Source organism: Vipera ursinii, assembly GCF_947247035.1.
Source record: "Vipera ursinii genome assembly, chromosome: 1".
NCBI classification, from domain to species: Eukaryota; Metazoa; Chordata; class Lepidosauria; order Squamata; family Viperidae; genus Vipera; species Vipera ursinii.
In genome coordinates, this window is record NC_139512.1 from 169056447 (window position 1) to 169084131 (window position 27685).

General features: G+C 37.3%; 1 protein-coding gene across 4 annotated transcripts in view; it reads right to left on the reverse strand.

Annotated features, from left to right (window-relative positions):
* Positions 1 to 1176: 1176 nt before the first annotated feature.
* The window catches only part of HIBCH (3-hydroxyisobutyryl-CoA hydrolase), a 74352-nt gene continuing 47843 nt past the window's right edge, over positions 1177 to 27685 (reverse strand). For 3 of the 4 annotated variants that reach the window (XM_083350522.1, XM_083350521.1, XM_083350523.1), the window contains exons 9-14: positions 27598 to 27684; positions 25817 to 25875; positions 23568 to 23649; positions 10255 to 10374; positions 7999 to 8032; positions 1177 to 6798 (exon numbers count right to left, since the gene is read on the reverse strand). In XM_083350522.1, coding sequence (XP_083206648.1) covers positions 6683 to 6798; positions 7999 to 8032; positions 10255 to 10374; positions 23568 to 23649; positions 25817 to 25875; positions 27598 to 27684 — 498 coding nt within the window. In that variant the 3' untranslated portion in view covers positions 1177 to 6682. Of the gene's footprint in view, positions 6799 to 7998; positions 8033 to 10254; positions 10375 to 14099; positions 14768 to 23567; positions 23650 to 25816; positions 25876 to 27597; position 27685 lie in introns of those variants that run through there. The other variant, XM_083350524.1, reaches the window with a different exon arrangement.

Here is a 27685-nt window from a genome sequence, read left to right on the forward strand (position 1 = left end):
AATTGAGGAGTGGAAGGGTACAGAAAAGCAATAGGCTGAGAGGCAGTTCTCCAGAAGAGGTCACAAATGCCTTCCTGAGATTTTATAATAGAAGGATGTTGTGTTTATAAGTTGCTAAAATGAGTTGGAATGAACTTTCATGCACCCATATTTTTTTTTCCTTACCTTTGTAGCTGCCGTAACACTTTGCCAACAGCCTATTGACTTTTAATAAAGTATAGAAACTAATGGCTATAATTTAACACAATACTCAATGTTCACTGAGTTATGAATTTTATTTATTATTTTTAAGTCATCTAGAATTCTAGTGATGTCTGGAAGCACACATTCTTGATTTCAGTTTTTAATCTTACCATGACTTTGAAAATATAAATCAGTTCCAGTTAAGAGTTTACTCCCATGTAATCTTGAATGAGGGATTGCTGTGTGTCTATCATGCACGCTAGTATGCTGCAGTTACTTTTTTTTTTATTATTATTCAATATCGAATATCCAAAACCAATTTTAGCTGTAAGGTGAGACTATTGGTAAGGTCATTATTTCAAGCCCAGTTCTTTATAAATAGAAGGTACAATTTTGAGTATTTATGGTAGTTATGATGCTGAAAACTCAGTTGAGAGTCTAGAACTTGAATTCCATTTAGGGCCGAAGCAAAAACAAAAAATCTTCCAAAATTTCCTTCCTGCTGGAATTTTTTTTTTTAAAAAAAATGCTTTTATATGTGACACAAGCACAAAAATAAATTGAGGAAGTAACATTCTAAACCCTGCAATGTAATCTTTTTACCCACAGATATTGGGAGAAGTGCATACTCTCATCTCCGCTTGCAAGAAAGTGACATTCTGTACCCTTCTAAAGGACAATACATCAAGGCTGACTGTGCAGCTAAATTGAATAGCAGTCGTACCATGGGATGTATAAAATCCAAAAGCCCCTTCCCGCACACTATTCTAGACGACGGAAGCAAGGAAGTCGGCAAATACGATAGTGGATGTAGCATAGAAAAAGCCTCCCTCATTCAGGCAAACTCTGGGATGTCATCTTCAGCAAACACCGCAGTGCTGGACTTTGCTCACCGTCTTTCCCTTGAGATTCTGGATCAAGCTGTGAAGCAATGGGCAACGAATGAAAGCAAATACAGTGACATCCCTTTCATAGAAAGCGATGAGCCCTGAATCGCAGGACTTGGCTTCCCAATATGCCCGTGAGGCATCCCATGTTTTGGTGCTAGCACAAATAAAACAACATTCATACGAGAGCAGTTGTGATTTTAAAAGTCATCATGCACACAGCTAATCCTGACCGAGGTAACTTCTTGCCTGTAGCTGTACTAGAACCACAATGACATCAAATGATTCTAGGGCTAGTATGTAATTCAGAATTCCGGTAAGTCCCATTTCAGTATCTACAGAATATTAACAACGCAACAGAGCAAAGTATAAGTACCCTTAAAAGCAAAATTGGTCCTCCCCCAGCCAAATAGCCACGAGGTGAGGGAATGTTTGGGCCAGGGTGTCAGAATAGGGTTTTAGCTATATAATTCCTATTGAGCTAAAATATCTTTTTGGGGGGGGGGAGTAAAGAGAAATATTGGTGCTCAATTTCCCTGTTTACATAAAGGGGATTTAGTTACTTAGCATGAGTCTGAACCGTATCAGGGTGTTATGTGACTATCAAAAGGTTTCTTTCCAAAGGCATCTCGCATCTTGTTGAAGTGAGACTAGTTATTTTACAATTTTACTTTGCTGAGCATACTAAACTCAGTCCAAAGACCTGCACATGTAGGTGTTATCAAAGAACATACCAAAAAAGTATGTTTAATAGTTGGAAGAAAAATAATAATTGAAATTACAATGATTTTGCAAGTTATTAGCAAAGTCTTTATGAAAGTGTAATTATTTTTAGTTGCGAAGTCGTGTCCGACCCATCGCGACCCTATGGACAACATTCCTCCAGGCTTTCCTGTCTTCTACCATCTTCTGGAGTCCATTTAAGCTCACGCCTCCTGCTTCAGTGACTCCATCCAGCCACCTCATTCTCTGTCGTCCCCTTCTTCTCTTGCCCTCAATCTTTCCCAGCATTAGGCTCTTCTCCAGTGAGTCCTTCCTTCTCATTAGGTGGCCAAAGTATTTGAGTTTTAGCTTCAGGATCTGGCCTTCTAAAGAGCAGTCAGGGTTGATCTCCTCACACCCGGAGGAAGGGATTATTTCTCTTGATTATCAATTATCAAGGGGACAGTAGGGAGAATAGACAGATTGAAAGCAAAAGTGCAATATAGAACAAGTGTAGCAGCTTGTACATATGGAGAAAGGTGACTACTGAAAATGTGGGAGTAATATATTAATATTAAATTCAAAGAAAGCACAGCCTTTGTCCTCTTGGTTATTCAGGCAACATAATTAACTGTTAAAAAAGGAAATCATAATATAGTAGTAGCAGAGAACTGTTGTTCTTAAACTAAACTGTATATGAATTTCTCTAAATGCATCATTCTTAGAATAACAGAGTATATTTTCAGTACAGAATTGAAAGGAGCAAGCCACTCATTTTGTTTGGGTATAATTCATTTTAGCAAAACTCTCACCCCTTAATGGTTTGAAATTATGTATTTCAAATTCTTTGTAGTGTAGGTGAGCAGAATATTTTGTAGCAATGCTTTTTTCAACAATATTTGATAAGCACACACCAAATCAATAATTATTCTGGCAAGTAGTAGAAAGTAATTTGACTTTTAGAGCCAGAACCCCTTCAGTTCTAATAAATGTATATACATATATATTCTACATAATATTTCATTAGGGGGCAAAGCCCAAACACAGTTATACAGTGAATATCAGACTGATTTCATATTATATTTTGTAAAATCTATACTAGTGTTATACAAATGTATCATCACAAATGTCTGATTATGATTATGCCATAAAGTCATTGTTGACTCTTAGCAATCACATAGATTTTATCCGTGATGATCTGTCCCTACCAAATTAACAGGATACTTTAAAAAAACATTTACTAACTACTAGACAAATAATAAGGATACTAAGCAATTTTACACGAGTCAGACTGGTTTGCCAGTAATCTCTTTATTTCCCTCTTTCTGTTCTTGAAGAGATAAGAGCCAGCAACTTCCACAGGATCTCCAAAATTTGGATCTCTTTACATAGGTTAAGTAGGCTAAATCCATTCTGTCCCTTATTCGTTAAACCACAGTAGCCATTTTTAAAATCATTATTTGCAGTTTGACTATCATTTAAGTAATGGTTTAAGGAAGGAAACTATCACTGTTCTTAATATATGTATTTTCCTTCTAATTAGTTAATGGCTTGAAGTTACCTTTGAGTAAAGGAAAAAACCTTATGACTTTGTGCACTTATCTGGAACTCAAATATGTATGAGAGTACTAAAAGGTTTGGGCTCTTATATATTCATATAATTACTCAACTATGAAGTAAAATTGGCATGTTTAGACAACCATGTCCAATTGGGAATGAAGATTATAAGATTTTATTTAGTTTTAGACACGAATGTTCACCCTGATGCCTGACAGAAGACCTTGGTAAAACTTTTCAAAATTTGAGTGCCAATAAAATGCTAAATTACTACTAAAAATTCTCAGAGTACCATTTAAATAGGTTGTTGGGTAGAATGTAGAAAACAAAATACCATCTCTGCTAAGAAATATATGAATGGTCTGAGCAGAAAGAATGTATTTCTGTTTTCAGTTTTTTCAAGAGTACAACACAATGTTTGGATTAATGAGTCATTTCCTAGTGCTTAAGCCAAAAAAGGCACTTTTTCTTTGAAGCTGAGAAATTGCTGCAAACACCAAGGCGAAGCAAATTAGGCTTACAGGATAATTATCTTTTTACCTAATCGTTTCATTCCGCCCCACCTTCCAAATGAAAATTGCTGCAGGAAGAAAGAATAAGAGTTCAGCTTTCTAAACAGTGTGAAGAAATGGACATGGGTGGTGAACATCCCAGCGAACAATAGAAACATTCACAGCAATCTTTGGGTGAGGATTGCACATGTATGACACTTCCCCTCTACTCACTGAGTTTAAGAAGAATTCCCTTCTATTTCCTGAAATCTTGATTTGAAAGGTGGCAGGTATTTATTATGGCTGTATGATATTCTGTCGTGTCATTGTACTTTGTTACTTCTTCACGGTTACTGAACACGTTTCAAAGATTTCCCAGTTTTTTCTATTTGTTTTTGTTTTGATAAAAATCTAAATTCCCATATTGTTACATCATTTATTGCCATGGAAACTTGTGGAAGAATGGTGATATTCATGAAAAGATTTATATGCAGTTGTGATATAATTTATTGACTAATCACTAGTTACCTAAAAAAAAACAATAAAATATGGATTATGGCCATTCAAAAAATAATCAGAACAGAAGAATATTAAAATGCTAATAAAATGTAGTTCTTGAATAGGAGCCTGTAATGAAAGAATACAGGCCTGTCTGGTCTATGTGCATATGTTGTATGTACAATAACCCATCTTCTAGGGATTATATGCACAGTGCAGGATACTATTTTTCCTTACAAAAAATTTGCAGATCTTCATCTTTCATCAAGTAATGATTGTTGGTACCCAAAATGTGCACCATGTCTATCTTTACCATATAGTATTGAGTTAATTTTTGTTTTGCTGTATCTATATTTCACATTAGTTATTTAGAACAAAACCACTTTCTAGTTGAATAGCCACCTTCCTGATTACAATTCTTTATCTTTCTAGGATTTCCCTGAAAAAAACCTAGAAATAGAATATCTAAACCCATTTATTTGGATTTTGGGCTGAGATTCAGTAGATAGCCCTGATTACACTTGTAGGTGGCCTATATAAATGGCCTGTGGCAGAACCAGGATTGTGGTGTTAAATTCCCAGAAATTTAGTTCTTGCAAGCTGGAATGAACCAACTCAAGCATTTCACTGGGAAGAACTATCTCCAATTCAATTCCGTCAAGACCAAGTGCTGTCACAATCTGAATATTTCATCTTTAAATTTGGACAGGGTAGCATTTCCCAGTTCAAGAATAATATGCAATCTGGGAGTGTGCTCATAGTTTCTGCTCAATGATTAGATAGCAACTGCGGCCGGGAAGACCCTGTCTATCGCTTCACCTGGTGCTGTTATTTCCTAGACTGGGAAGCCGTTCATACAGTCACACTAATCATCTGACAGCTAGATTACTGCAAAAAGTCTTACATGCGGTTGTCCTCGAAGACCTCTTGGAAGCTTAACTGGTCCAGAATCAGTGTGGACAGTGAATTGATAGTTTACTTCTGGGTACATTTCAAGGTGCTGTATATGACCTATAAAAGCCCACCTGGTATAGATAGTGGTTGTTTGTTGGATTGCTGTTTCCTATAGTGTTGGCCTACCTCTCCAGGTTCCTTCAGTTAAGCAATGCTACTAGGACCTTGGAAGTGTGCCTTCTCTGCTACAGTGCCTATCCTTGAGAAGGAGGCTCCCCCCCCCTGATCTCTGGGGGGCTCTCACTGTAATGGAATTCCAGAGGACTTGAAAGACCTGGCTCTTTTCTCAGGATCCGGGCTAGGATGGCTGGACTGTTGCCTGGTGTATATATTTTGTTACGCTGATCCAATTTGCCCTCTTTGTTTAATATGGTATACTTTCTAATTTTTGATTATACTATTTGCTGTTTGGTTTTCATGGTGTAAATCAGACAATTCGGAGTTGGAAGAGGTCTAACTCAAATTAAATAGATATAAATGAGATGAGGTTCGCCACCACTGTTCTAGGGGGGGGGGAAATATGTGGAAGTCCTGAATAAGACTAGTAGCAGAACGTACTGAAAATATTTGGGAAAAATATATTTTCTTTAAAAAGGAATCAGTAACAGTTTTGAGTTATTTTAGATCATCTTTACTCTTAGAAGGGCAACCGAAAGCAGCGTAGCTTTTGTTTTAGCTACGGTAGCTATACTGTTTTATCTTTTTTAGGGACAGTTTATCTTGCCACAGTTACACATACCCTTTCTTACTTCTAGATTAATCTAATACAAATGCACCTTCTCTACTATGTAAAACCTAAGCTGATGAAAAATATACTATCAAAGTGTTGGAGAGGAGCTTTGATTAAAGCATTACTTGCCCCAGTTGCCACATGCACACGGCCACTGATTTCACGTAGCAGGATTAATCCTTTCACATGCTAGTTTTATCCATGAAGTTGAAGTGGTAGAACAGATAATTTTTTATACTGTACCTGAATTACAGGGGGCAATTGCAGAAGTTTCTGAGTACCTACAGTCTGCAAGAAAAAAAACCCCTACAATTTTATATAAAAGAGAACGAAGATATATTGCATCAACGCTCATTTTGGACTGCTGCTCAACTTTCCTTTGAATTACTGCAGCTCATTGTTGCCATATTTAACTGTCTATATAACATAAATTGTTTTAGTTGATCCAGAGTGTCACTGTTTACCTACAGTTTTCACAGAAAAATAAAAATGTATAGGTACCAAACTCTTGGAATCTAGAATTACTTTTCATCTCTGAAAAACCTACATCCTCTTCAAAAACGTCTCAGTCGGTTCCAATTCTGTTTTTACCTGATGAAATAATTTTATTGAATTAAATGCATCATACATTTTACTGGGTTATGTAATACAGGATTTGATTTTACATTAGTAAAACTTTTTTATAATTTGAGGTCATTACTTCCAAGAGACTTAAAGCACGAGTCCAAAAATTCATCTGTTACTTCTTCAAGAACAGCTGGTTTCCATTTGGGGGATTGGTCTTTGTCAATAAGTACTAGTAGAGAAAAAATGTTTTCAGTTGTAATGCTTTGCTTAATTATATTAGAAAGATCATTTTATATTATTCTTAGTATGTATGAAAGATAAACCACTGTAGAGATCAGTACATTATGTATGATTTATTAATTTTCTATAGAAGATGGAACTGATTTCTTGAATGGAAAAGTACCTTAATTCCCATATCCTGAAAACAGAATGACAATGAGAATCCAACATTAAAGCTTTCATTTACTTAATTTTTTTTGTGCAATCCCAGTGGAGACATTTTATTATTTGTATTCCTACTCTAGTGAATTTCTGTCAGAAAGAGCAAGTAACAAATGATATTTTAAGCTAAACTTTGACACATTATTTAATATTAATTACAATCTCAGTGCTGGGTTAGTCTTTATACCTCCCCCATACTGCATGTCCTTGCCACCAGTGGCTCCATGTTTGGATTGCAAATTCTCCTTGTCCTCTATCTAGCTATAATGCACTGAGATGTTTCAATGAGCTCCTTATTCCCTGGAAGGCGTCCTGAGCCTTCTAAAATCCTCTCCATGGCTATGGAAGTTGTACTCACCAGTTATATGACGGTCTAAATCAGGGGTCCTCAAACGTGGCCATTTTAAGACTTGTGGACTTCAAACTTCAACTCCATGCTGGCTGTGGAATTCTGGGAGTTGAAGTCCACAAGTCTTAAAGTGGCCACGTTTGAGGACCCCTGGTCTAAATAATGCTTCTGTTTCGTACCTTCTGTTATAGATTTTGCATTGGAAAACCAGGTGCCTGGAACAATCTTACCTAGTAGCACAACTACAACACAACATTATTTTTCTTAGAGCAGCTCAATTTTGCTTATTGTTACCCATTTGGCTACTCAGCAAAACAGGCAGCAATATGCTTGATGTCCTGAATAACTATTTAAGTAATTATTATTTTTACTATTTTATTTTTTTATAAAATTTTAATTTTAATTATTTTATTACTTTTCTACCATCGTCGTTATTTAACATTACTAAAACTCTCTCAAATGAAAAGAGGTCACCAGATAATAACATTTTGCCAATTATCCTAGAGAAATATTGTGACCAAAGAGCGTGCCTTAAACTGTTCCTGTCACCACTAACATGTCTGAACTAATTGTTTCTGAAGAATCTCACTAGATCCGCATTGTAATTCACTTGAAATGGGCATGGGCTTCAAATTTTACCTGCTCGGACACCTTCGTAGAAGTCATGGCCTCGCTGTAAGATAAAAGAAGTCATTATGGCAAATTTCCTAGCATACTTTGAAATACAATTTTCTTTCTAAATGATGTTCCCAAAGCACTTGTTCACAAGAAAAATATCTTTCAATAGGAAAGAATATCTGTAGCTCATGTTTGAACCACTGGAGTCCTTGATGTTCCCTGAGGTTCTTTGCTTGCTTGTAGACCTTTCATTAGATGTTACTTAGTTGGGTAATGAAAGGTCTGCAAGCAAAGAATCAAGCTCAGAGAACATCAAGGATTCCAGACGCAAAAACCTCTTATCTAAAGGCCACGTTTGTATATTGATTTGTCAAACTGGTAACATCTGTAGCTCACGTCTTGGAGATTCTGCCATGAGATCCCTATGGAAATGTGAGATTTTGCACAGGATCAGTGGGAGGGTTGTTTTGACGTAAAGATTACTACTTGAAAATAAGTCGTGTATGTTTCATCACTGTGCTTTCTGAGCTTCGCATACAGAGCGTAAGTAAACAGCAAAGCTCACTTACTGGTGATGAATAGGCGAGTCAGTGGAGAACTGACGGCATGGGCACTTTTCAAATGCAGTTATCTCACTTGGAGTGCATTCCAGATGATAGGGCCAGAAATTCATCTGGCAGTATGACAGATAGTAGGAAGTGACTACAATGAACACTGCATCACCCCTGCAGAATGAGTCTTCATTGAGTATAGTCGTGGAAGTTGTATTAATATGTAAGCTAATGAGCCAGTTTGTGTAGTGGTTAAAGTATCAGGTTAAAAACCAGGAGATTGTTAGTTCTAGTCCTGCCTTAGACAGAAAGCCACAGAGCCTGGTGCCCTTGGGCTAGTCACACACTCTCAGGCCTTAGGAGGAGGCAACAGCAAACCATTTCCAAAAGACTTGCCAAAAAAAAACCTGCAGGGACTAGTCCAGGCAGTCACCAGGAGTCAAAAACTGATCTGAAGGCACAACAACAAGAAGAAGGTGAACATTCTCTATCAACCGATGGGAGACAGAGGAAGGAGAAAATAGTTTTTTCTTTACCTGTAACATAGCAACAGCTTTTGAATCTCTTGAAAGAACCAAGTATAGTCAATATAGAATGCTAATGCTCTACAAACTTTCAGAGTTATAATGTAGTCTCAAGTGAGGTTGCTGAAACTGGGGAAAATGGGGAGCGATGTTTTGATTGAACCAGAAACTCAAAAATACTTCAGGAAAATCAAACACATGCATTCTTATTTGAATGGAACACAGCTTTATGAAAGGTACATAAAATGGGGTCATCCTGTAGTATATATCTGCTTTGTTATGTTGATGACATAACCAGAAGCAAGGACACTTTTCAAGATACAATTTATGCTTGTTAATCCCTCATCAACACTTGACAAATCGTAAGGACTTCACTGAAGTGACAATGGCAATGTAGGTTGTTTTAAACCTTGAATTAATCTTTATAAACTCTTTTGTACATTCTTGGGAAGGGGTGTGAAAAGAGATTTCTCCCAACACAAAGCCACAGAAAGTTGTAGCTGCAAAAAATAAAATAAAACTTAAGTGAAAGAATACAAACTCCTGAAAAACATAGGCAAGAGAACTGTATATGGTAAATCCTCCAATTCTCATAACAATAATAGCGAAAGTACACCATTCAAGCTTAATGTCACTTTTCCCACAGCCCACAAGAGAGTAGCAACATCCAACACCAATTAGCCAAATGGATCTCAAATGTGGAGACAGATGGAGATAGATGTGACTAAAGTGTGATTGGTATGGACCCTTCGCATCTTGGCTATCATCTTCATTATTAAAGTTACTATGAAACAATGCTGAACAGAGCCAGTGAGAGAACATGAAGCTCTGTACCTTGCGCTGCAAAGATAAAATGCTAACATTTAAAATCAATGGTATAAAAATGTAATTACTGAGATCTTGGAAGTCAGACCCAAAAGGGAAGCTAATTTCCATTTAGGAACAGTAAAACAGAAGGGGGAAAAAATCTGACATGGTATAATGAAGGAATAGTAGTTTGTCTACTTTTAGCTAAAGGGTTTGCCCCTTGTCTAATATGTTCACAGACAACAGTGTACAAAAATAGAATGGAATAGATAACAGAATTCCTGTTGATATCCTTAGTGGACCATAGGAAATACCAGCAGTCCTGTAAGCCATATTTACTGACATAAAATATACTATACAGTGCTTGGAAAGTGCCAATATGCAACATGTCTTACCATGCACGCTTGGCTCAATCTATATTCCATTGTGAATACATCTTGCAGGTTCAAAGAAGCTCCCTCTTTAAGTTGCCGGAAAGCTATCTTGAGAGAAGTTGGGGACATTTTAGCGATTGTCTGCAGAGGGGATAAAAAAATACAACTGATATGTGAATATTTGATTCCAAAGAAGAGTAACAGCAAGTTAAGGTTTCAGGTCAGAAGATAAAAGTAATGAGTAAATTAACTATACGAGATAGAAATAAAGATAAACATCCTAATAAAATTAAAACTCCTTAAAGACATACATTCAAACAAGGTTTCAATCAAGAAATGAATACTCTTTACCTCGTCCTCATCTAAAGCTCTTTGGTTTATTATTTTTCTCATAACAGATTTATAATACTGTAATTTTCATAACTTTTGGCTCAGTAACATAAGACAAGGCTACAATATGGTGGCACAGAGAAGGAACATTACAAAAGTAATAACACATCTGCAGTTGATTCTTAAATAACCTGCTTTAGTTAATGGGGCTTTGGAACATCAAGGGAATTAAAAGATCACTGTGTATAGAAGAAATGGGAAAGAAAGATCGCAAAATAATCTCCAGTCTCAAGAAAATAATGGAACCTAGGCAGAAAAGTACACATTTCTGTGAAGAACTACTTAGTTATGGTGCATCATGAAACAGGTTATCAATGTACAACTATTTTAAAAAGCAGTCTTCCATTCAAACGAATGAGAGTTGTAGTAACTGAAGTAATAAAGCCCACATGATAATATGGAGAGGACCAAAAAAGACTTGTCAGGAGACTACTGGATAATGGTGAATTAAACCATTCCTAAAATATTTAATCAGTGGACTAGAGAGAAGACAAGTATCACCAGCAGAACATCAGAATGAGGAAATGGCTGCCTTCCTCACAATGCTGGATTGCAACTCCCAAAATCCCAATTGGTATGGCTGAAGGCTGGGAATTGATGTACAGGTAGTCCTCGTTTGCTAACTGATTCACTTAGAGACTGTTCACAGTTACGATGGTAATGAAAAAGTAACTCTGTGACCAGTCCTCACATTTGTTTGTAGCTCTGTGGAGCAAAGGAAAGCTGAAGTAAGATTGCGAGCAAGGTCTCAGATTCACTTAGTGACTGCTTTGCTTAGTGAACAGGTTGCTGGTCCCAACTGCAGTTGCTCATGAGGGGAACTGCAACTGGCAACTCCGACACTAAGCAATGTGATCATAAAGCACGATCTCATATGACTACACTGACTTACACAACAGCAGCTCTTGCAGCTGTTCTGGTTGCCGCCATTAAGCAAATTGCCATGATCACCATTTGTGACCACCTGCCAGCTTTCCCACTGACTTTCCTTGTCAGAAGCCAGCAAGGAAGGTTACAAATGGCGACTGCATGATTGCAGGATCTACAATCATCATCATTGCAAGCCAGTTATCAAGCACCAGAACTGTGATCACCACCATGGGGACATTGCAGTGGCCGCATCTACAAGCAATGGTCTTTAAGTGTCCTTATTTAATGCCATTGTAACTTTGAATGGTTGCTGAACTCGTGATAAGGACAAGGACTACATGGAAATATAGATATAGCACTATGCCAGAGCCAAGGTACTCTAGAAGTGGGGAGATCCAGGTTAAAACCTACCCTGGACCATGGAAAGTCATTCTGCCTCAGCATAACCTGTATCGTAAGAGTTCTTATGGGAAAAACAGGAGGAGGAAACATAGGGCACACTGCCTTGAGCTCCTGTATGAAAGGCAGACCGTAAATCAAATAAATAATGTGTTATAAGAAGCTGAAGTGGGAAAGGATGTTTAGCAAGATGATTTGATTTTACCTACCAGTAGGCTTCTGGAGAAAATGTGCAAAGCACTATTATTTGTTATTAGAATGGGCAGTATTTGCTTCAAGAAGTTTGCTTGGTGCTTGTTGATGGGCCTACAGCAGGGGTGTCAAACTCAATTTCATTGAGGGCCGCATCAGCATTGCGGTTGCCCTCAGGGGGCCGGGTGGGTATGGCCAGGGTGGACATGGCCTAGTGGGTGGGCGTGGCTAGAGTGTGTATGGCCACACTCTACATCATTCGCATCAAGGGTGCCTATGGGGGCCTGGGCAGGAGTGGGACAGATCTGAGGGTCTCTGGCAGAAGGAGGGTCTCTGGGCCAGGGCCAAGGCAGGGGGGACCGTCCCCTCACTGTTTCCGGGATGGCTTCGCGGGCCACATGAAACCACTTCGCGGGCCGAATCTGGCCCCCGGGCCTTGTGTTTGACATGTTTGGCCTACAGTCACAGAGAAGTAAAAGATAGAATTTTGTTTTGTTCGCAGTCTTTGCTTCAGTTGAAGCCACTTTTGAGGCACATTCTCTTTTAACCAGTGCTTTTTTTGTAAAAGAAAAAGGTGCCGGAACTCACACATGTCATACAAACCACCTTGCCTACCCTACAAGGTTCCATCCAAAAAAGGTGCCGGAACTCCGTTCTGAGCGTTCTATGACAAAAAAAGCCCTGCTTTTAACTCTCTTTTAAAAGACAGGACTGAAATCTAAACTTTTTTGGCTGATGAGGACTGAAGGAAATCTGTCCTTAGGTAAGGTGATATACAACTTCCTTCCTCAAAAGGGTTTTCTTGGGTCTGAAATGGCTACCTGTCTACTGCCAAATAAGGTCTAGGCATGTTTTTCATAGAATGTAGATACAGAGGTTTCAACAATTATAGAACGTTATTGTAATGTTCTGCCTTGAAGCTAGCTGTGCCCAGTAGCAAAGGAACAGATTTACCGATTGCTGTTTGTTTTACAAAAACATTAAAACTACTAACCCATTGGAACAAATGGCAGGTTTCCAGCACTCAACCATTTTTCTGCTCCCGATTACTCACTTCTCTTGCTTTTTCCAGATGTCTGCTGATAAAAGCAGTGACCTATTTTGCTTAGGCCTTTAGATCTGCTAATATGCAGTTGCTGGGCAGATCCTGCAAGTACAAGCAGGATAGTTTTTATACCTCTGATTTTTGAATACATGAGTCACTAGCAGCTGGCCTAATAGGGAGGCAATGAGAGGACAGATATTCCTCTGCAAAACAAAGTGAGTAACACACATATATAAAAACCCAAACAGACCAGCTTATTAATAGCATCTCCTTTCATCCTTAATGTTCCAGTTCCTTTATTTTTCTCTGCAGTCAGGAGCTCACCAAAAAGGCTAATATGATACCCAACTCCTTCCAATGAGGAACGTCTGCACAGGACGCACACCATATATCAATTTTATCTTAAGAATCAAAGCTCTTGTCACTTATAGTGCATGAATATGTGGCACCTTGCTCCACGTACCGACTGATGAACTAATGGAGATGCAACTTTATCTAAAGCAATGACTAGAATGAGCTTAACTTAGTTCAGCTGAAACCTGAAGCCCACAGATAACAAGGAATGAAGGGAGTGGCAATGGAAGAAAATCCTGAAAAATTGCAATGCATACTAAAATACATCGATTTACATCAGTTCGTTTAGTGACTGTCTGAAGTTACAACATCACTGACTATAGTGATTAATGATCATTTTTCACTTATGACTGTGGCAGCATCCACATGGTCACGTGATGTACATTCAGATGCTTGGCAACTGGTTCATATTTATGACGGTTGCAGTGTGTGTGTGTGTGTGTGTATGTTGATTCCTTTTTGTGACCTTCTGACAAGCAAAGTCAATGGGGAAGCCAGATTCACTTAACTACCGTGTTACCAATTTAACAACCGCAGCGATTCACTTAACATAATGTGGCAAGAAGAGTCATAAAATGGGACAAAACTCACTTAACCATATTTCAACCCTTAGCCACATAAATTCGGGCCTCAATTGAGGCCCGTAAGTAGAGGACAGTTTTGCAATGTTTGGCGAAACTGATTCTAGAAGCAATGCAGTAAAACTTACCTCAAGGGGAGCATCAGAGCTCCCCATTTCTTCAAGACCTGTAAATTCTCTACTTCGCTCTAAAAGATCTGGCCAGGAGCAAAAGTATTGAAAAGCCTTGGAACAATATAATACTGAGCAATGAATATTTCCCCACTTCTGACTCCCTATGGTTTCTAAGCAGCAGCAGCCTCTTTATTCACTCTAAGAATTCCCGGCTTGTTTGCTTCCAGCAGCTTTTCAAGCTGTAGCTTTCAAAGCAGCAGTTCTGCAGATTTCAGGAGACCTATTTTCTCTTCCTATTTGCAGGGGATCCTTTGAAATACTGCACTCTGGAAAATTAACCAGTCAACATGGATTTCTTCCAAAAAAAAAGTAGCTTATTTTCTATTTTTTTGTGGGATTCAATTTTTGAGCCAGTCCTACATGAGTCAGGACAGTTTATCCATCGCCAATCTTTTGATTCTACGGATTAAAGTGGAAAGTCTACGTACTTCTCTTTCATCTGTGCTTCATCCATAGCGTTTTTCAGAATAAGATGTTCCTGAAACATTAACGGACTGGATAGCTTTATGCCCTGGTGGTTCAAGATAGTTCTAATGCAAAAGAAACGATGAAAAGAAGCAGCTGAATATATGAATGGTAGGGAAAGTACTAAGAAATGCTCCACTGATTCTATTAATACATATATATTGTAGATGTGAAGTGACAGTCAAAATTAAGAATTTGAACTGAGGACAGATGAAGAACCATACAGTTAAGTGAAAGACAGACTATATGCTTAAGTAACACCAGCTGCCTGCAATTAGTGCAGGTTCGCATCCCACCAGGCTCAAGGTTGACTCAGCCTTCCATCCTTCCGAGGTAGGTAAAATGAGTACCCAGATTGTTGGGGGCAATAAGCTGACTTTGTAATAATGCTGCTAGGTGTGTGTGTGTGAAAGCCCTAATAAGCAGGCATATACATAGAATGAAGGCTACTGCTAAGCTTGTAAGCTGACCTGAGTCTTCGGAGAAGGGCGGGATATAAATGGAATTAAAATAAAAATAAATAAAAAATAAAAAATAATGGGAAGAGTAACTTGTTCTTGATAAAAATGCTGCCTAGAGGGAGATCCTGATTTTTGCCAGGAGGATTTAAATCTGAGTAAGCTGCAGCACCTGCTATTCATCAACTCGTGCAGACCAAGGAGACTTTTGGGGAGGGGGGAGAAATGGGCAGGCAGGCAGGCAGGCAGAACAGCAGCATCCAACTACAATGTTTAGTTCTTTGAGAAACAGCTTCTTTTCTCACTGTGGAAAGAATAATAATGGGTGAATGAACAGCTGTGCAGTTAAAGAGAGGGCTAGAAAAGCTGCCCTAGATTAAGGGATCTTCTGGGAAATTGCAGCTTTACTAATCAAGCATTTCTCCTGTGTGCAATGTTTATTAACTGAGTGCAGGAATATCAGCCCTTTGAGTTAAGCAAGGTCAAGAAACGGGTTCCAGAAACGTTATTTATTATGGTAGAACAACAGAATCTGGAAAGCTTGCCAGGATTTTTCTCTGCTCCGTCTTATAACTGAATTGAGTTCCTTTCTGGCCTGTCAATGAACGTAACATACTCTGGGTTGCCATAGTGTCAAAAAAGTCCAGAGGATAGAAAATTATATTTAATTTTTTTCCATTCCCCCCCCCCCCCGTTAATAAGCACTTATTAGCTTTCTGCACAACAACAAAGACAACACCTAGGAATCTGTTACGTCTAATCATACAGTGGATTTGAGTTTCATTAATAATTATTTCAGGGTGTGTGATAAGAACTGGTATCATGTGACTGGACTTGGGGAAGGAACATAGCTATACTCATCCCACTATAGGTTTAAAATTACAGTATAAGCAGTAGTTAAATCCAATCTAAAGTAATGTTTTACAAAAAATAAAGAGAAAAGACAAATATGTATATTCACAATTGAATATACAATGGATGTCAGGGGCTTAGCTCCCAGGGAAGCTAAGATTGAGAATTAAAGCCTAGATAATTAACAGTGAGAAATATCCTAGTTTTGCCTTATTCTCATATAAAAACCCTTTTAATAGTAATTATAATTCTTGCATTTGTATTTACTTATGCAAACACATGAGCATTGCAAAAATGTAATTAATTTCTAAGAAAGTCTTCTGTTACCACAGGCAAGCATATATACTGGGATAATTGGGCAATACATCAAGCAATCAATCAATCCCCCTAATTTTGTTCTACCAATAATGTCTCCTATAGCAATTTATTTAATATTATGGCTTTAATTTTATTTGAAATATACATAACTATACCACCCCAAAAGTTGTATTTCACTAAAAGCACAATGAAATTATAAGTATTTGCTCTCTCTCTCTCCATATATATGTGTATGTGTGTATACATATACACAAACTAGATACATAGAAGGTATGTAATTAGGACATGTAAGAAGTAGAAATAAAATCAGATCTACTATCACAAATTCAACTTGACTAAAAATAGATTGCATTTGCAATATGACTAGTAATGCTATCTTTATATATTATATGTTATACAATAAATGTTTTTATGTTTATGTGTGGGTACAACATGTATTTGTTAGCTCAGATCCTTAGTTTCAGCTGTACCAAATTTAATACAAGTTAGTTACATAACCAATATACTGTAACTGTATTGAATTATATCACTTAGATGGAAGGAAGGCTTAGGTGAAGTCGGTATGACTAGGGAGGAATGAAGCCACCCCTTCTTCAGGAACAAAACATTCTAGTGATTTCTGGAACATTCTGTCCCTCTTTGGGCCATGCCAAGTCTCTTCCTGGACTATGCAATTCCAGGAGTGGTTCTGCACTTTCCAGAAATAAGATCCTTTGAACCAGAAGCAGATTGAGAAACTCCAGATATGATGCTCCAGATAAAATAGGCCTCAATAAATGAGGTTTGCACATCCTTACAAATCATATATTTCAATGAAAAATAATGTTGAAGAATTTTTTTTATAAAAAAAGAGATAAGCTAAGAAAAATAAAGACAACTCTGCAGTTCACCCTAATACAGATTAATACATGGCTCAAAAGAATTTAAAGGGAAACTGAGATGCATTTCTGACTCTTTAGTCTTCATCAGTCAGCTATACCCTTCTGAGATTCGAACCTGGGCTGACTGCATACTAGGCAGTGTTATTTGCCTCTAAGCCACAAGGTCTCTCTCGCTTTTTTTGTTAGCTTTTTTTTTCTGCAAGGGAAGATATGTTTCAAGTGTTAACTATTTAGATTACCTTGCTAGGCCCCAAACATGGAGCAAATCTTTATTTCCTGTTTTCAGCCTATCTTGAAGGCCATCGAACAGGCTGTAGTCACACTGGACAGTTCATATATTTGTGTAAATTACTAACAAAGAATTTCAAGGGAAACTGAGATGCATTTCTGACTCTTTAGTCTTCATCAGTCAGCTATACCCTTCTGAGATTCGAACCTGGGCTGATTGCATACTATATATATATAATGACTTAGCTGAACAGCTCTAAAGACTACCAAGCACTTTACATTTTTTTTCTGCATAATTGCATTTGTTTGGTTGTTGTTTCATAGCATTGGTATTTGATGACTCCCTGCTTCTCTCTTAATTGGGGACAATATTGGAATCCACTAGACTCAGGTACTTTTCTTGACTAACTGATCCAGGAGGAAGGCGTTCTCTGTGGGCGCGCCTGCCCTGTGGAACCTGCCTGTGGAACTCCGGACCGCCCCCGACCTTCATTTGTTTCGCTGGGACCTAAAAACCTGGTTGTTTGATTTATCTGGCCTGGACTGAGGGGTTTTAAATTTTAAATTTAAATTTGGGCTATTGTTATTTAATCCTATTTTAATTTTAACGTTATCTTAACCTTTGTACTGTTTTAACTGTTTTTAACTTTGCCCTGTAAACCGCCCTGAGTCCTTTGGGAATAGGGCGGTATAGAAATCTAATTAATAAATAATAAATAATAAATACTTGACAGGGCTCTTTCTAGGAAGATTCTAGCCGCCTAGTCTGTTGTCCTGTCCACTGATTTTTCTGCAACTCTCCTGTTCTCTTCTGCCATCTTCTGTTGGAAGGTTAACTCTTGTTTTTACTTATTATTTTTATTATTTTAATCGCTAGATTCCACCTGGACTTGTTTTATTCTATTGATGACTGCATTACTGTAGCTATTGTGTATTCCTTGATAAAATAGTTGTAAATGTTTCGTTTTATTTAAAAAGAACTGCTTTAAAATAGAATGCTTAAGCACACTGAAATCAGGAAAATCGCTTCATCGCTATTCAACTGACTTAACTGCTGTTGTAAAGCAAACTAAATTTAGGCATTTCATCACCCACTTATCAGTAATAAAGGACAAGAGAAGTATTGTATCATTTGAGGATTTTTTTTAATGTCCTTTCATTACTTTTGTGCCACTGTGCTTTCAAAAGGCTGCATATTTTTACTGTTTTAAGATAACAAGGCAAAAATGTTCCTTTGATACCTGTAGGTCTTGCTTCTATATATCTGCAAAGTGATAAGTGTGTAATTCTCATCTTATTTCCTAATGGCTGCGGGTGAGAAAAAGCTAGGTGCTGATTTTATTTAATGAAGAACAAGTAGAAGTTAAGTTTGCAAACAGTGCAACTATGTCAGGATGGGAATGTAAAAGAATATATTATACATTATTCTATTTTTATAGAGTCAGTCAAAGTATTTTCTATTGTTTAGTCCTGCCTTAGCCATGAAAGCCAGCTGGGTGATCTTGGGCCAGTCTCCCTCTCTCAGTCCAACTCACTTCACGGGGTGGTTGTTATGGAGAAAATAGGAGGAAGAAGGCGTGTAAGGTATATCACTACCTCTGAGTTATTTATACAAATAATAAAGGCAGGATGAAATGAATTTACCCCAAACACACAAAGTAAAATAGATTCCTGGATGTTATTTTTTTTAACTTAAAGAGAATTACTTAGAGACAAGATAATTCCAGTTAAATACATCGATAAAATAAAACCTAGCCCAGGTTTACCTCCTTTAAGCTAAAACTTAAAAAACCAAAGCTCTCTTTTCAATAGTAAAGAACTTACGTCAATTCCTTCAGTGGCATATAATAATGTATATTAGCTGTGGTGACGCAGTGGTTAGAGTGCAGTTTTGCAGGCTAATTCTGCCAACTGCCAGCAGTTCGATCCTGACTGCTCAAGTTTGACTCAGCCTTTCATTCTTCTGTGGTCGGCAAAATGAGGAGCCAAATTGTTGGGGACAATATACGGACTCTGTAAACTGCTTAGAGAGGCTGTAAAGCACTATGAAGTGGTATATAAGTCTACGTGCTATTACATGCACAGTTGAACAGATATTCCATTTTTTTCCCTGTAAGAAGGCACAGTAACGTAAAATTTACTTCTTCAGCTTTCACATAAAAAACAACTCTCAAGCTCCACTGGCCAATTGCCTTAATGACAGGCATAAAGAAATGGAAGGATCTGTTTCCCCATCTGTTCGTTGGAAAGTAGAAGATATGTAAATGTTTAAGAACATTTGTTCCCTTTTTGGTTACTGCAATCAGCTGCATGTTAGTTTCATGCAGACTTTCAATGTAATTTCAAACAACAAAATACACAAAAGCAGTCAAATTCCAAAAAGTCCTGGAAATACTCTTATGTATGGTTGCAGTAAAGCTACTGGAAGCCTATATTCAAGGAGCAAATGAATGAAGAACAGCCTCATTCACTTTTAATATTGTGGCACACAGAGAACATTATCGTACTAGCCAAAGGCAGATTAAAGCAAAATGTCCTAGCCATTCAAATGAATGTCAGCAACAAGCCCAGATGTTTTTTTTAAAAAATATGGAAACTGCCCTACTTAAAATGTATGAACTATGAAGGTAAAAACATTTTTCATGCCTTTCAATAAGACTTCTTTTGCTGTTTCTAGCTTTTATTTCATATTTTTTCTATTTTTCTATATCTCTCAGAAGTGACCATGGTACAGTGCTATAGTTTCACTGAAATTCACCCTAACTATGATTAATGGAGAAAAACCATGCAACCGCTACCTGATAACATTAGTTGCACTTTTGTGGGGATCCTAGCTGATGAATAAGAAACAAACCAAGGGACTTCCGGCTTTGCACAGTGGCGACCGGTCGTGAGCTTGTGGATTTTCCGCACCCCCGCAGCTAATTTCACCCTGCCTGGGGACCCTAAATGGGTCTAAGTTGCCCCAGAGAGGCGACAAAGAAAGAATGGTGCTCCAGCAATTCTGGAATAGTGATGGCTGTTTCGTTCAACTTGGGGAAAACCTTCTAACCCAACAGGAGAAAGGCTGGCTGTATTGCATCGACCAGCCCAAGCTACTAGCAACCGAAGTCCAAAAGCACTAACCAGCTAACAACAAAGAACAGCTGTGACAAAAAAAGAGACAATAATCTGAGTTGTAGACAAAGAGAGAATTATAAATTTCAGGAAAAAAGCTATTTGCAGAAAAAAGAAAGGAAGAGAAATCATGGATCAGAGACATGTAGAAAGAATATATCAAGAAAACAAATATTTCACAGGAGGAGATATATAGTATACTGCAACTAATTCAAACAACAATGACTTTAAACCACAAAGAAATCCAAAATAACTTTGAAAATATAAATCAATCTATTTCTAAGTTGACTCTACAACAAAAAAAATTTCCCAGAAAACAACAACAGAGAAGGAGCAGATAAAACAGATAAATGGACATAGAATTGAGAATAGAGACTTAAAGATGGAACTTAACAAAACAAGGAAACATGATTTAATCCTAGTGGAAAAAAATTCACAGGAATTGGAAAAAACAACTTATCCCTTAAGGACAAGAAAACAGATTGGGGAATGTGATTTATGACTATTAACTGGGAATTGTGCTTTGTGCTAAGTTAATATATCAGATTTTGGCTTCGATTATGTTAGTGCCGATGCTGTGCTACTCAAATAAAGATTCTTTAAGGTAAACAATGCCTCGAAGTTCTTTAAAGAGTTTCATCTGTTGGAACCATGACAATAAGCCAAAAACTGAGTTCCCCTCCCATGAGCACATAGTATCAAAGCACAATTCCCTCCTCCAGTTAACAGTCATAAATCACATTTCCCAATTAGTTTAAAGTGCAGGCTTCCCCTCCAGCTATCCTTATCATCTCTTATTTCAACAACCTTGGTTCTCACACTAGGTCCAGTGTTATTATGTCTAGCTAGACTCTTGTGCACATTCCCCCCCCAGCATCATCTAACTCTAAAAGCAAAAAGAAGAAAATGGCTGCATCTCCATCTGTTGCCAATGCAAAAACATCCGATGTTAGCCGCGTTGACACCAAGATGTTTTACAGAAAATACATAATGATCTGGACTTTATTAAAGGACAAATCTCTTCAGCTTGAAAGTTTTAGCATTGGATATATCAAAGTAGATATTCCAATTCTTTACATAGAAAGGAACAACTGATGATGTGATAATTTTTTTAAGATTATGCCCTGTGATCAAATAGGCGAAGGGCTGGCAACAACATGATATAAAATAAGGAAGATAAAGGAAAAGAAAAAAAGCAAAGAAAAAGCAAAAAGTGCAAGAAAAAAATTCAAAAATATAAAAGAAACAAATTATGTGTGTGTGTGTGTATAAATATTCTTCATGGCAGTTATAAATTCAACCTCTCTCTCTAAAGTTATATCATTTAAAGTTCTTTCCCTAATCTAGATGCAAGTTAATGCTTTTTTTATTTTTAAGCAGAAAGTGCCTAAGAGAACTATTCTATTGTCACCAAAGGGTTGGCAACATTTTTCAGAATATGAACTAAATTTGTTCTTTTGACTTATGGGCTATATAAATTAATATTATCATTAATAGGACTTCAGGTTTGGGTATGGAAACCACAACAACACAATTTATTTATATTTTATTTATTTATTTATTTATTTATTAAATGTTTATGTTGCCCATGGGTGACACCAATCCTTGCTGAACTCCTTGGTTTTTAAATTGTATAACTTATTTTCCCCTTCGGCTTATACAGGTTGTCCTGGATTTACAACAGTTCATTTAATGACTAAAGTTACAACATTACTGAAACAAGTGCCTCATGACCATTTTCACACAACCCTTGCGGCATCCCAATAGTCACATGATCAAAATTCAGATGCTTGGCAAATGGTTCATATTTATGATGGCTGTGGTGTCCCAGGGTCACGTGATCACCTTTTGTGACCTTCTAACAATCAATGGGGAAACCAGATTCACTTAACAACCGTGTTACTAACTTAACAACTGCAGTGATTCAGTTAATAAATGTCGCACTTAGCACTAGAATTTTTCAGCTCAATTGTGGTTGTAAGTTGAGGACTACCTGCAGGTTTTTTTTTATTAGCTATGAAATTCTTAGCTTGAGCTGCACAGAGGGCCCAGCAGCAGAAGAAACAGAAAAACACTGAAAATAAATATAGTACTTGTAGTAGTGTAGTTATAGCTGACTCAGGAATTCTGGGAGTTGAAGTCCATGAGTCATAAAAGAGCCGAGGTTGCCTACCCCTGCACTAGGGAAAAAAGCAGGAAGGCAAGAACATGACAAGCTATATATTCCAGGAAAGGCATTCATCCCCATTCGGTGGAGAATTTGTGCTGCGAGGGAGGGAATCTGAATGAATTTTGCTAGATTCTAAGGCTGGAGAGCAATTTTAATGGAAAGGCATTACACAAGATCCAGAGACAAGATATAGCTGTTAACTTTTTTTCTGTAGCCACAATTTGGAAGGTGGGCAGTTTTATGACATGCACGCCTCCTTCTTCACATAGCATTAACAGCAGAATGCAGCAGCCATTGTATGAATGATCTGTTCTTGATCTTTTTAAAAGACAAATTGACAGCATAACTGTATTAGTCACTTTATGTCACAGTTTGGGAGGTGGCTTTCAGGTTAACGCAAAAGTACCTTAAAGGCCATGTGCAGGCTACAGGTTGTCCTCCCTCGTTAGACAATGCCTCAGGCATCAAAATGCCACTTAAAGTGACTAGATATAGGCATCCTTCAAATAGGATAAAAATCTAATGCAACATTAGATTAGAGAAGCAACCTAGAACTAAGGAGAAACTTCCTGACAGAACTAACCAGTGGAACAACCTGCCTCCAGAAGCGGTGAATGCTCCAACGCTGGAAGTTTGTAAGAAGAGACTGGACAGCCATTTGTCCAAAATGGTATAGGGTTTCCTGCCTGAGCAGGGGGTTGGAGTAGATGACCTCCAAGATCCCTTCCAACTTTATTATTATTATTATTATTATTATTATTATTATTATTATTATTATTATTATTATTATTATTATTATTAATTTATTTATTATTATTATTATTATTATTATTATTATTACCCTTAATTGGTCAAGTGCAAAAGGAGATCCATCTTTCTTCAGGTTTTGGACAATTTCTTCCACGCTGTTTGCTGAAAAAAGACTGAAAAGAGAAAATGTTCTTCAGTCAAAATGAGTCATACTTGAGAGGGAGGAAAGTGCTGCAACCTATGATGAGCAATAGGTACTTTTAGCATGCAAAAAAGCCGTACAGTAAATGTAATATATAAATTGCCAGGATAACGTACCTTCAAATTAAGATTAAAATAATCTGAGCAGGAAAACTATGAATTTCCCCCCTAGCCATTATGGTAGAACTTCAGTAAAAATATAAAATTTGAAAGTGACATTTTAAAGTGAATATAGAACCAGACATTTTGCGAGGATTTGTGTGTGTGTGTGTGTATGTGTGTTTGTTTGTGCCAATATAATTATTATAAAGAGGCTTTGCAACAGAGTGGAACTGAGGTAGGCAGTGTAACTGATTTACTGCTCTGATCCCTTGCCAGAATTCACAGAACCAGACATATCAAAGTTGCAACAGAGTGGAACTGAGGTAGGCAGTGTAACTGATTTACTGCTCCGATCCCTTGCCAGAATTCACAGAACCAGACATATCAAACTTCCTTTGGGGAAGGAGTGTTTACGGAGTAAACACAGTGCCTTCCATTTTGTAGATGCGAAAAGTACAGCTGAATCCCTTGAGTTCCAATCTCTGAAGACACCCAATTTATACATTAGCTCACTCTCCCTACAACCTCCCTAGAAACTTCCCCTAAAAGTAAAGCTCAAACTGCTACATCAGATTGAAAAGTGTCGTCCACCCAAGCTTCCAACATTATGCATTGAATTAGAAAGTGCTGTTTCTTCCCTTAAATATTTATTCCTTCTCATATCAGATTTTTTTTTGTTCTGACTTGCTTTTTAAAATGTCCTACTGGCAGTCAAGCTAAGACATACTCATTACTTAAGAAGCAGATGTTACTTCAGGGATTAATCACTTCCTTCTATTCATTAAAAAAAGAAAGTTGGAAGTCTGTGATATGTCAGCATATTGCTCATTAGTGCTACTCAATAGATCACTACATATAAGCACTTTGCACAGTATATTTTTCTGGAAATTACGTTTGATTCATTGCATTTTGGTGAAAAACAGATAATCAATGAATAGATGATATCATTACAGATAATAGACCTATCAATCATACAAACATGGTATAACTAGTGATATCATCCAAGGGCTACTCATAATGGTAATTTCCCCATCTTTAAATATGAGGAATGCCATAAGTGGGGAGCATATCTTTCTACATTTGTTCAGGAAGGACAACAAGAAACAAATGACAATTTGGCAAACTCTGCATTGGGTCGGCCACAATCATATATGAAGTATTGATGAATATTATCTTTATGTTACAGTATATATAGATAAGGGGACGCGGTGGCTCAGTGGGTTAGGAAGCTGAGCTTGTCGATCAGAAGGTCAGCAGTTTGGCGGGTCGAATCCCGAGTGCCGCATAAAAGAGTGAGTGCCTGTTACTCGTCCAGCTTCTGCCAAACTAGCAGTTCGAAAGCACGTAAAAAATGCAAGTAGAAAAATAGGGACCACTACGGTGGGAAGGTAACAGCGTTCCGTGCGCCTTTGGCGTCTAGTCATGCCGGCCACATGACCACGGAGGCGTCCTCGGACAAGCACTGGCTCTTCGGCTTTGAAGCGGAGATGAGCACCGGCCTCTAGAGTCGGAAACGACTAGCACGCATGTGCGGGGGAACCTTTACCTTTTATATAGAGATAGCCAGATGAACCAAAGCATCTTCACTACTCACAGGTTCTTTTCTCTAAAGCTTCTCACCGAGTTTTACCACAGCCAGCACTGGAGTCTAGCTGGGAAAACTTTGAAGATGGTCTATACAGGCAGGGAAAAATGTAGGATCCACTCTCTCCATCCATTTCTGTGGCGAAACATACTATTCTCAATTCAGCTCTATACAGAGCCACAACTATTTTAGTGCCACTTAGTCAAATCAACAAAGTGATGATGGTGATGATGATTCAATGATGATGATTTAAATTTACATGCCATCTGATTCCCAGTGACTGTAGGCAGTTTTCAAATTGTTAAAAATATTTAAAAACAAGGAAACTACACAAAATGAAAGGAAAGATGGCAGCGAATACAAACCCAGATAGGATGTTTTCAGAATATCTATTAGATGTTCTCAAAACAAAAGACTAGGTGCGCTTTTGCACTACTAACTGCACTAAGTACCTGTTAATTTTGTCCATGTGTTCACCAAGAATAAATTCTTTTTCTTGATCTAGTTTGCACTAGGAGGAAAAAGATAACAAAACTTCTTTCAGTACTAAATCATTTAAAATGGTTACAAAAAACAAATACTATGCTATTTCTTTTGATGAGAAAAAAACTAATCATTATGTCAATAGCCCATCTTTATCTTTGTTATTATAATTAATTAGAAATGGATAAGGTTTTTTTTACCACCAAAATATTTATTATTCTTAATTTCTGATCTGCAAAAGACATTCTTGTGCAATACCACTGATATACTAAGTACCATATTTGTGTTAGATCCTTGGATGTTCTTGTCAAGCACAGATTTCAGATATTTTAAAAAATATTGTGGATAAAATTTACATAAGATCTTAGTCATGCTTTTGGAACAAAAAAAAACCCCTCCTCATAGAATGGCTAAATTCCTTAATTGGTTGAATCTATTCTGATGCAGTATATATGCCAACCTATATTGAAAAATAATTCAATATTAAATTTCCATCAAACAATTGTGAGAGGTGGTAGTGGCAGCAAATGTTAATTTTAATGCAGTAAATATTGATAAAATATAACCCATACAAACAAAAGCTATTTGGAGGTCCTCCAAAAGCGAGGAGTCCTGGGAGCAAAAAGTTTAAAAAACACTGCAATTATAATGGGAAGCCCTTTCCTTTAAAAGCAAACAAATCTAATGATGAGCCACCCCGGGGAGAGAAAAAATGGAAAGAAAAGGACTGCTGTATCTGTTTGTGAGAAGAGATGCACTATCTCAAATTCCTCCTTCTAATTTTCCAAATTTAGCTGCCAGACACCCTATCAAGGGACGCTACTATCTATCTACAATAGCCCACTATGGAAAGGAAACTATATTTAGTGAGAAGTGTCAGTGCAACAACTAACACCCTATTTGCAAATGAAAATTGTCTAGAGTTGTAGTTCTTCACAAGCTGCATGCCACGTTTCTGCAATATGAACATATCTGAGGCACAGTAACAGTAGCTACAAATCATAACGAAATGCCCAATGCTAATATCCTGGACACTCCACAGACTGTTTCCACTCCATTAACTTTTAATCTTTGCAGATCATCATATCTTTTCCTCTTTGTGGAAAACATATTGCTGTGGACATAAATTCAGTCCATTTTGCTGACGGAGAAACTGAGTGCTCAAATCTGTGGCCAAACTCTTAAGATGATTTATAGTTCAATTTCTGTCAGTGCACAAGGTTTCAAGAAATGCAGAGATGAGAGTCAATCATTATCTTTTTTGCATTTATTTAAAGATGCATTCTGTGTATTTGAAAAGCCTGGATCACTTTAAAAAAAGCATTTTACACAGAAGAATCCTCTATGTATCTATGAATCCTCTATGTATCTATGTATTCAGATACATAGAGGATTCTTCTCTGTAATGCTTTTTTTAAAGTGATCCAGGCTTTTTAAATACACAGAATGCATCTTTAAATAATGTATGTATATGTATATGTATATGTGTGTGTATGTGTATGTATGTATGTGTGTATACATACACACACATATACACACACACATACCCACATACATATACATATACATACACAGAGAGAACATATATATACACACAGAACTCTAGGCTATTGTAGCGTATAAGAGAGTTTGCCTGATTTTGAACCTTCCTCTGCTGCAAAACACCCAGCAAAAATTAAAAATGAAAAAAGGTGTGCTTTGTATATATTCTCTATTATGAAATTTACTATATATTTAAATTTTCATTTACCTCCTTATGATAGGAATCCAAAACATCTGCAACATTTGCTTTTGTGGGGGATATTAATTCTGTCAAATCTTTTTCAAGAGAAGCTATC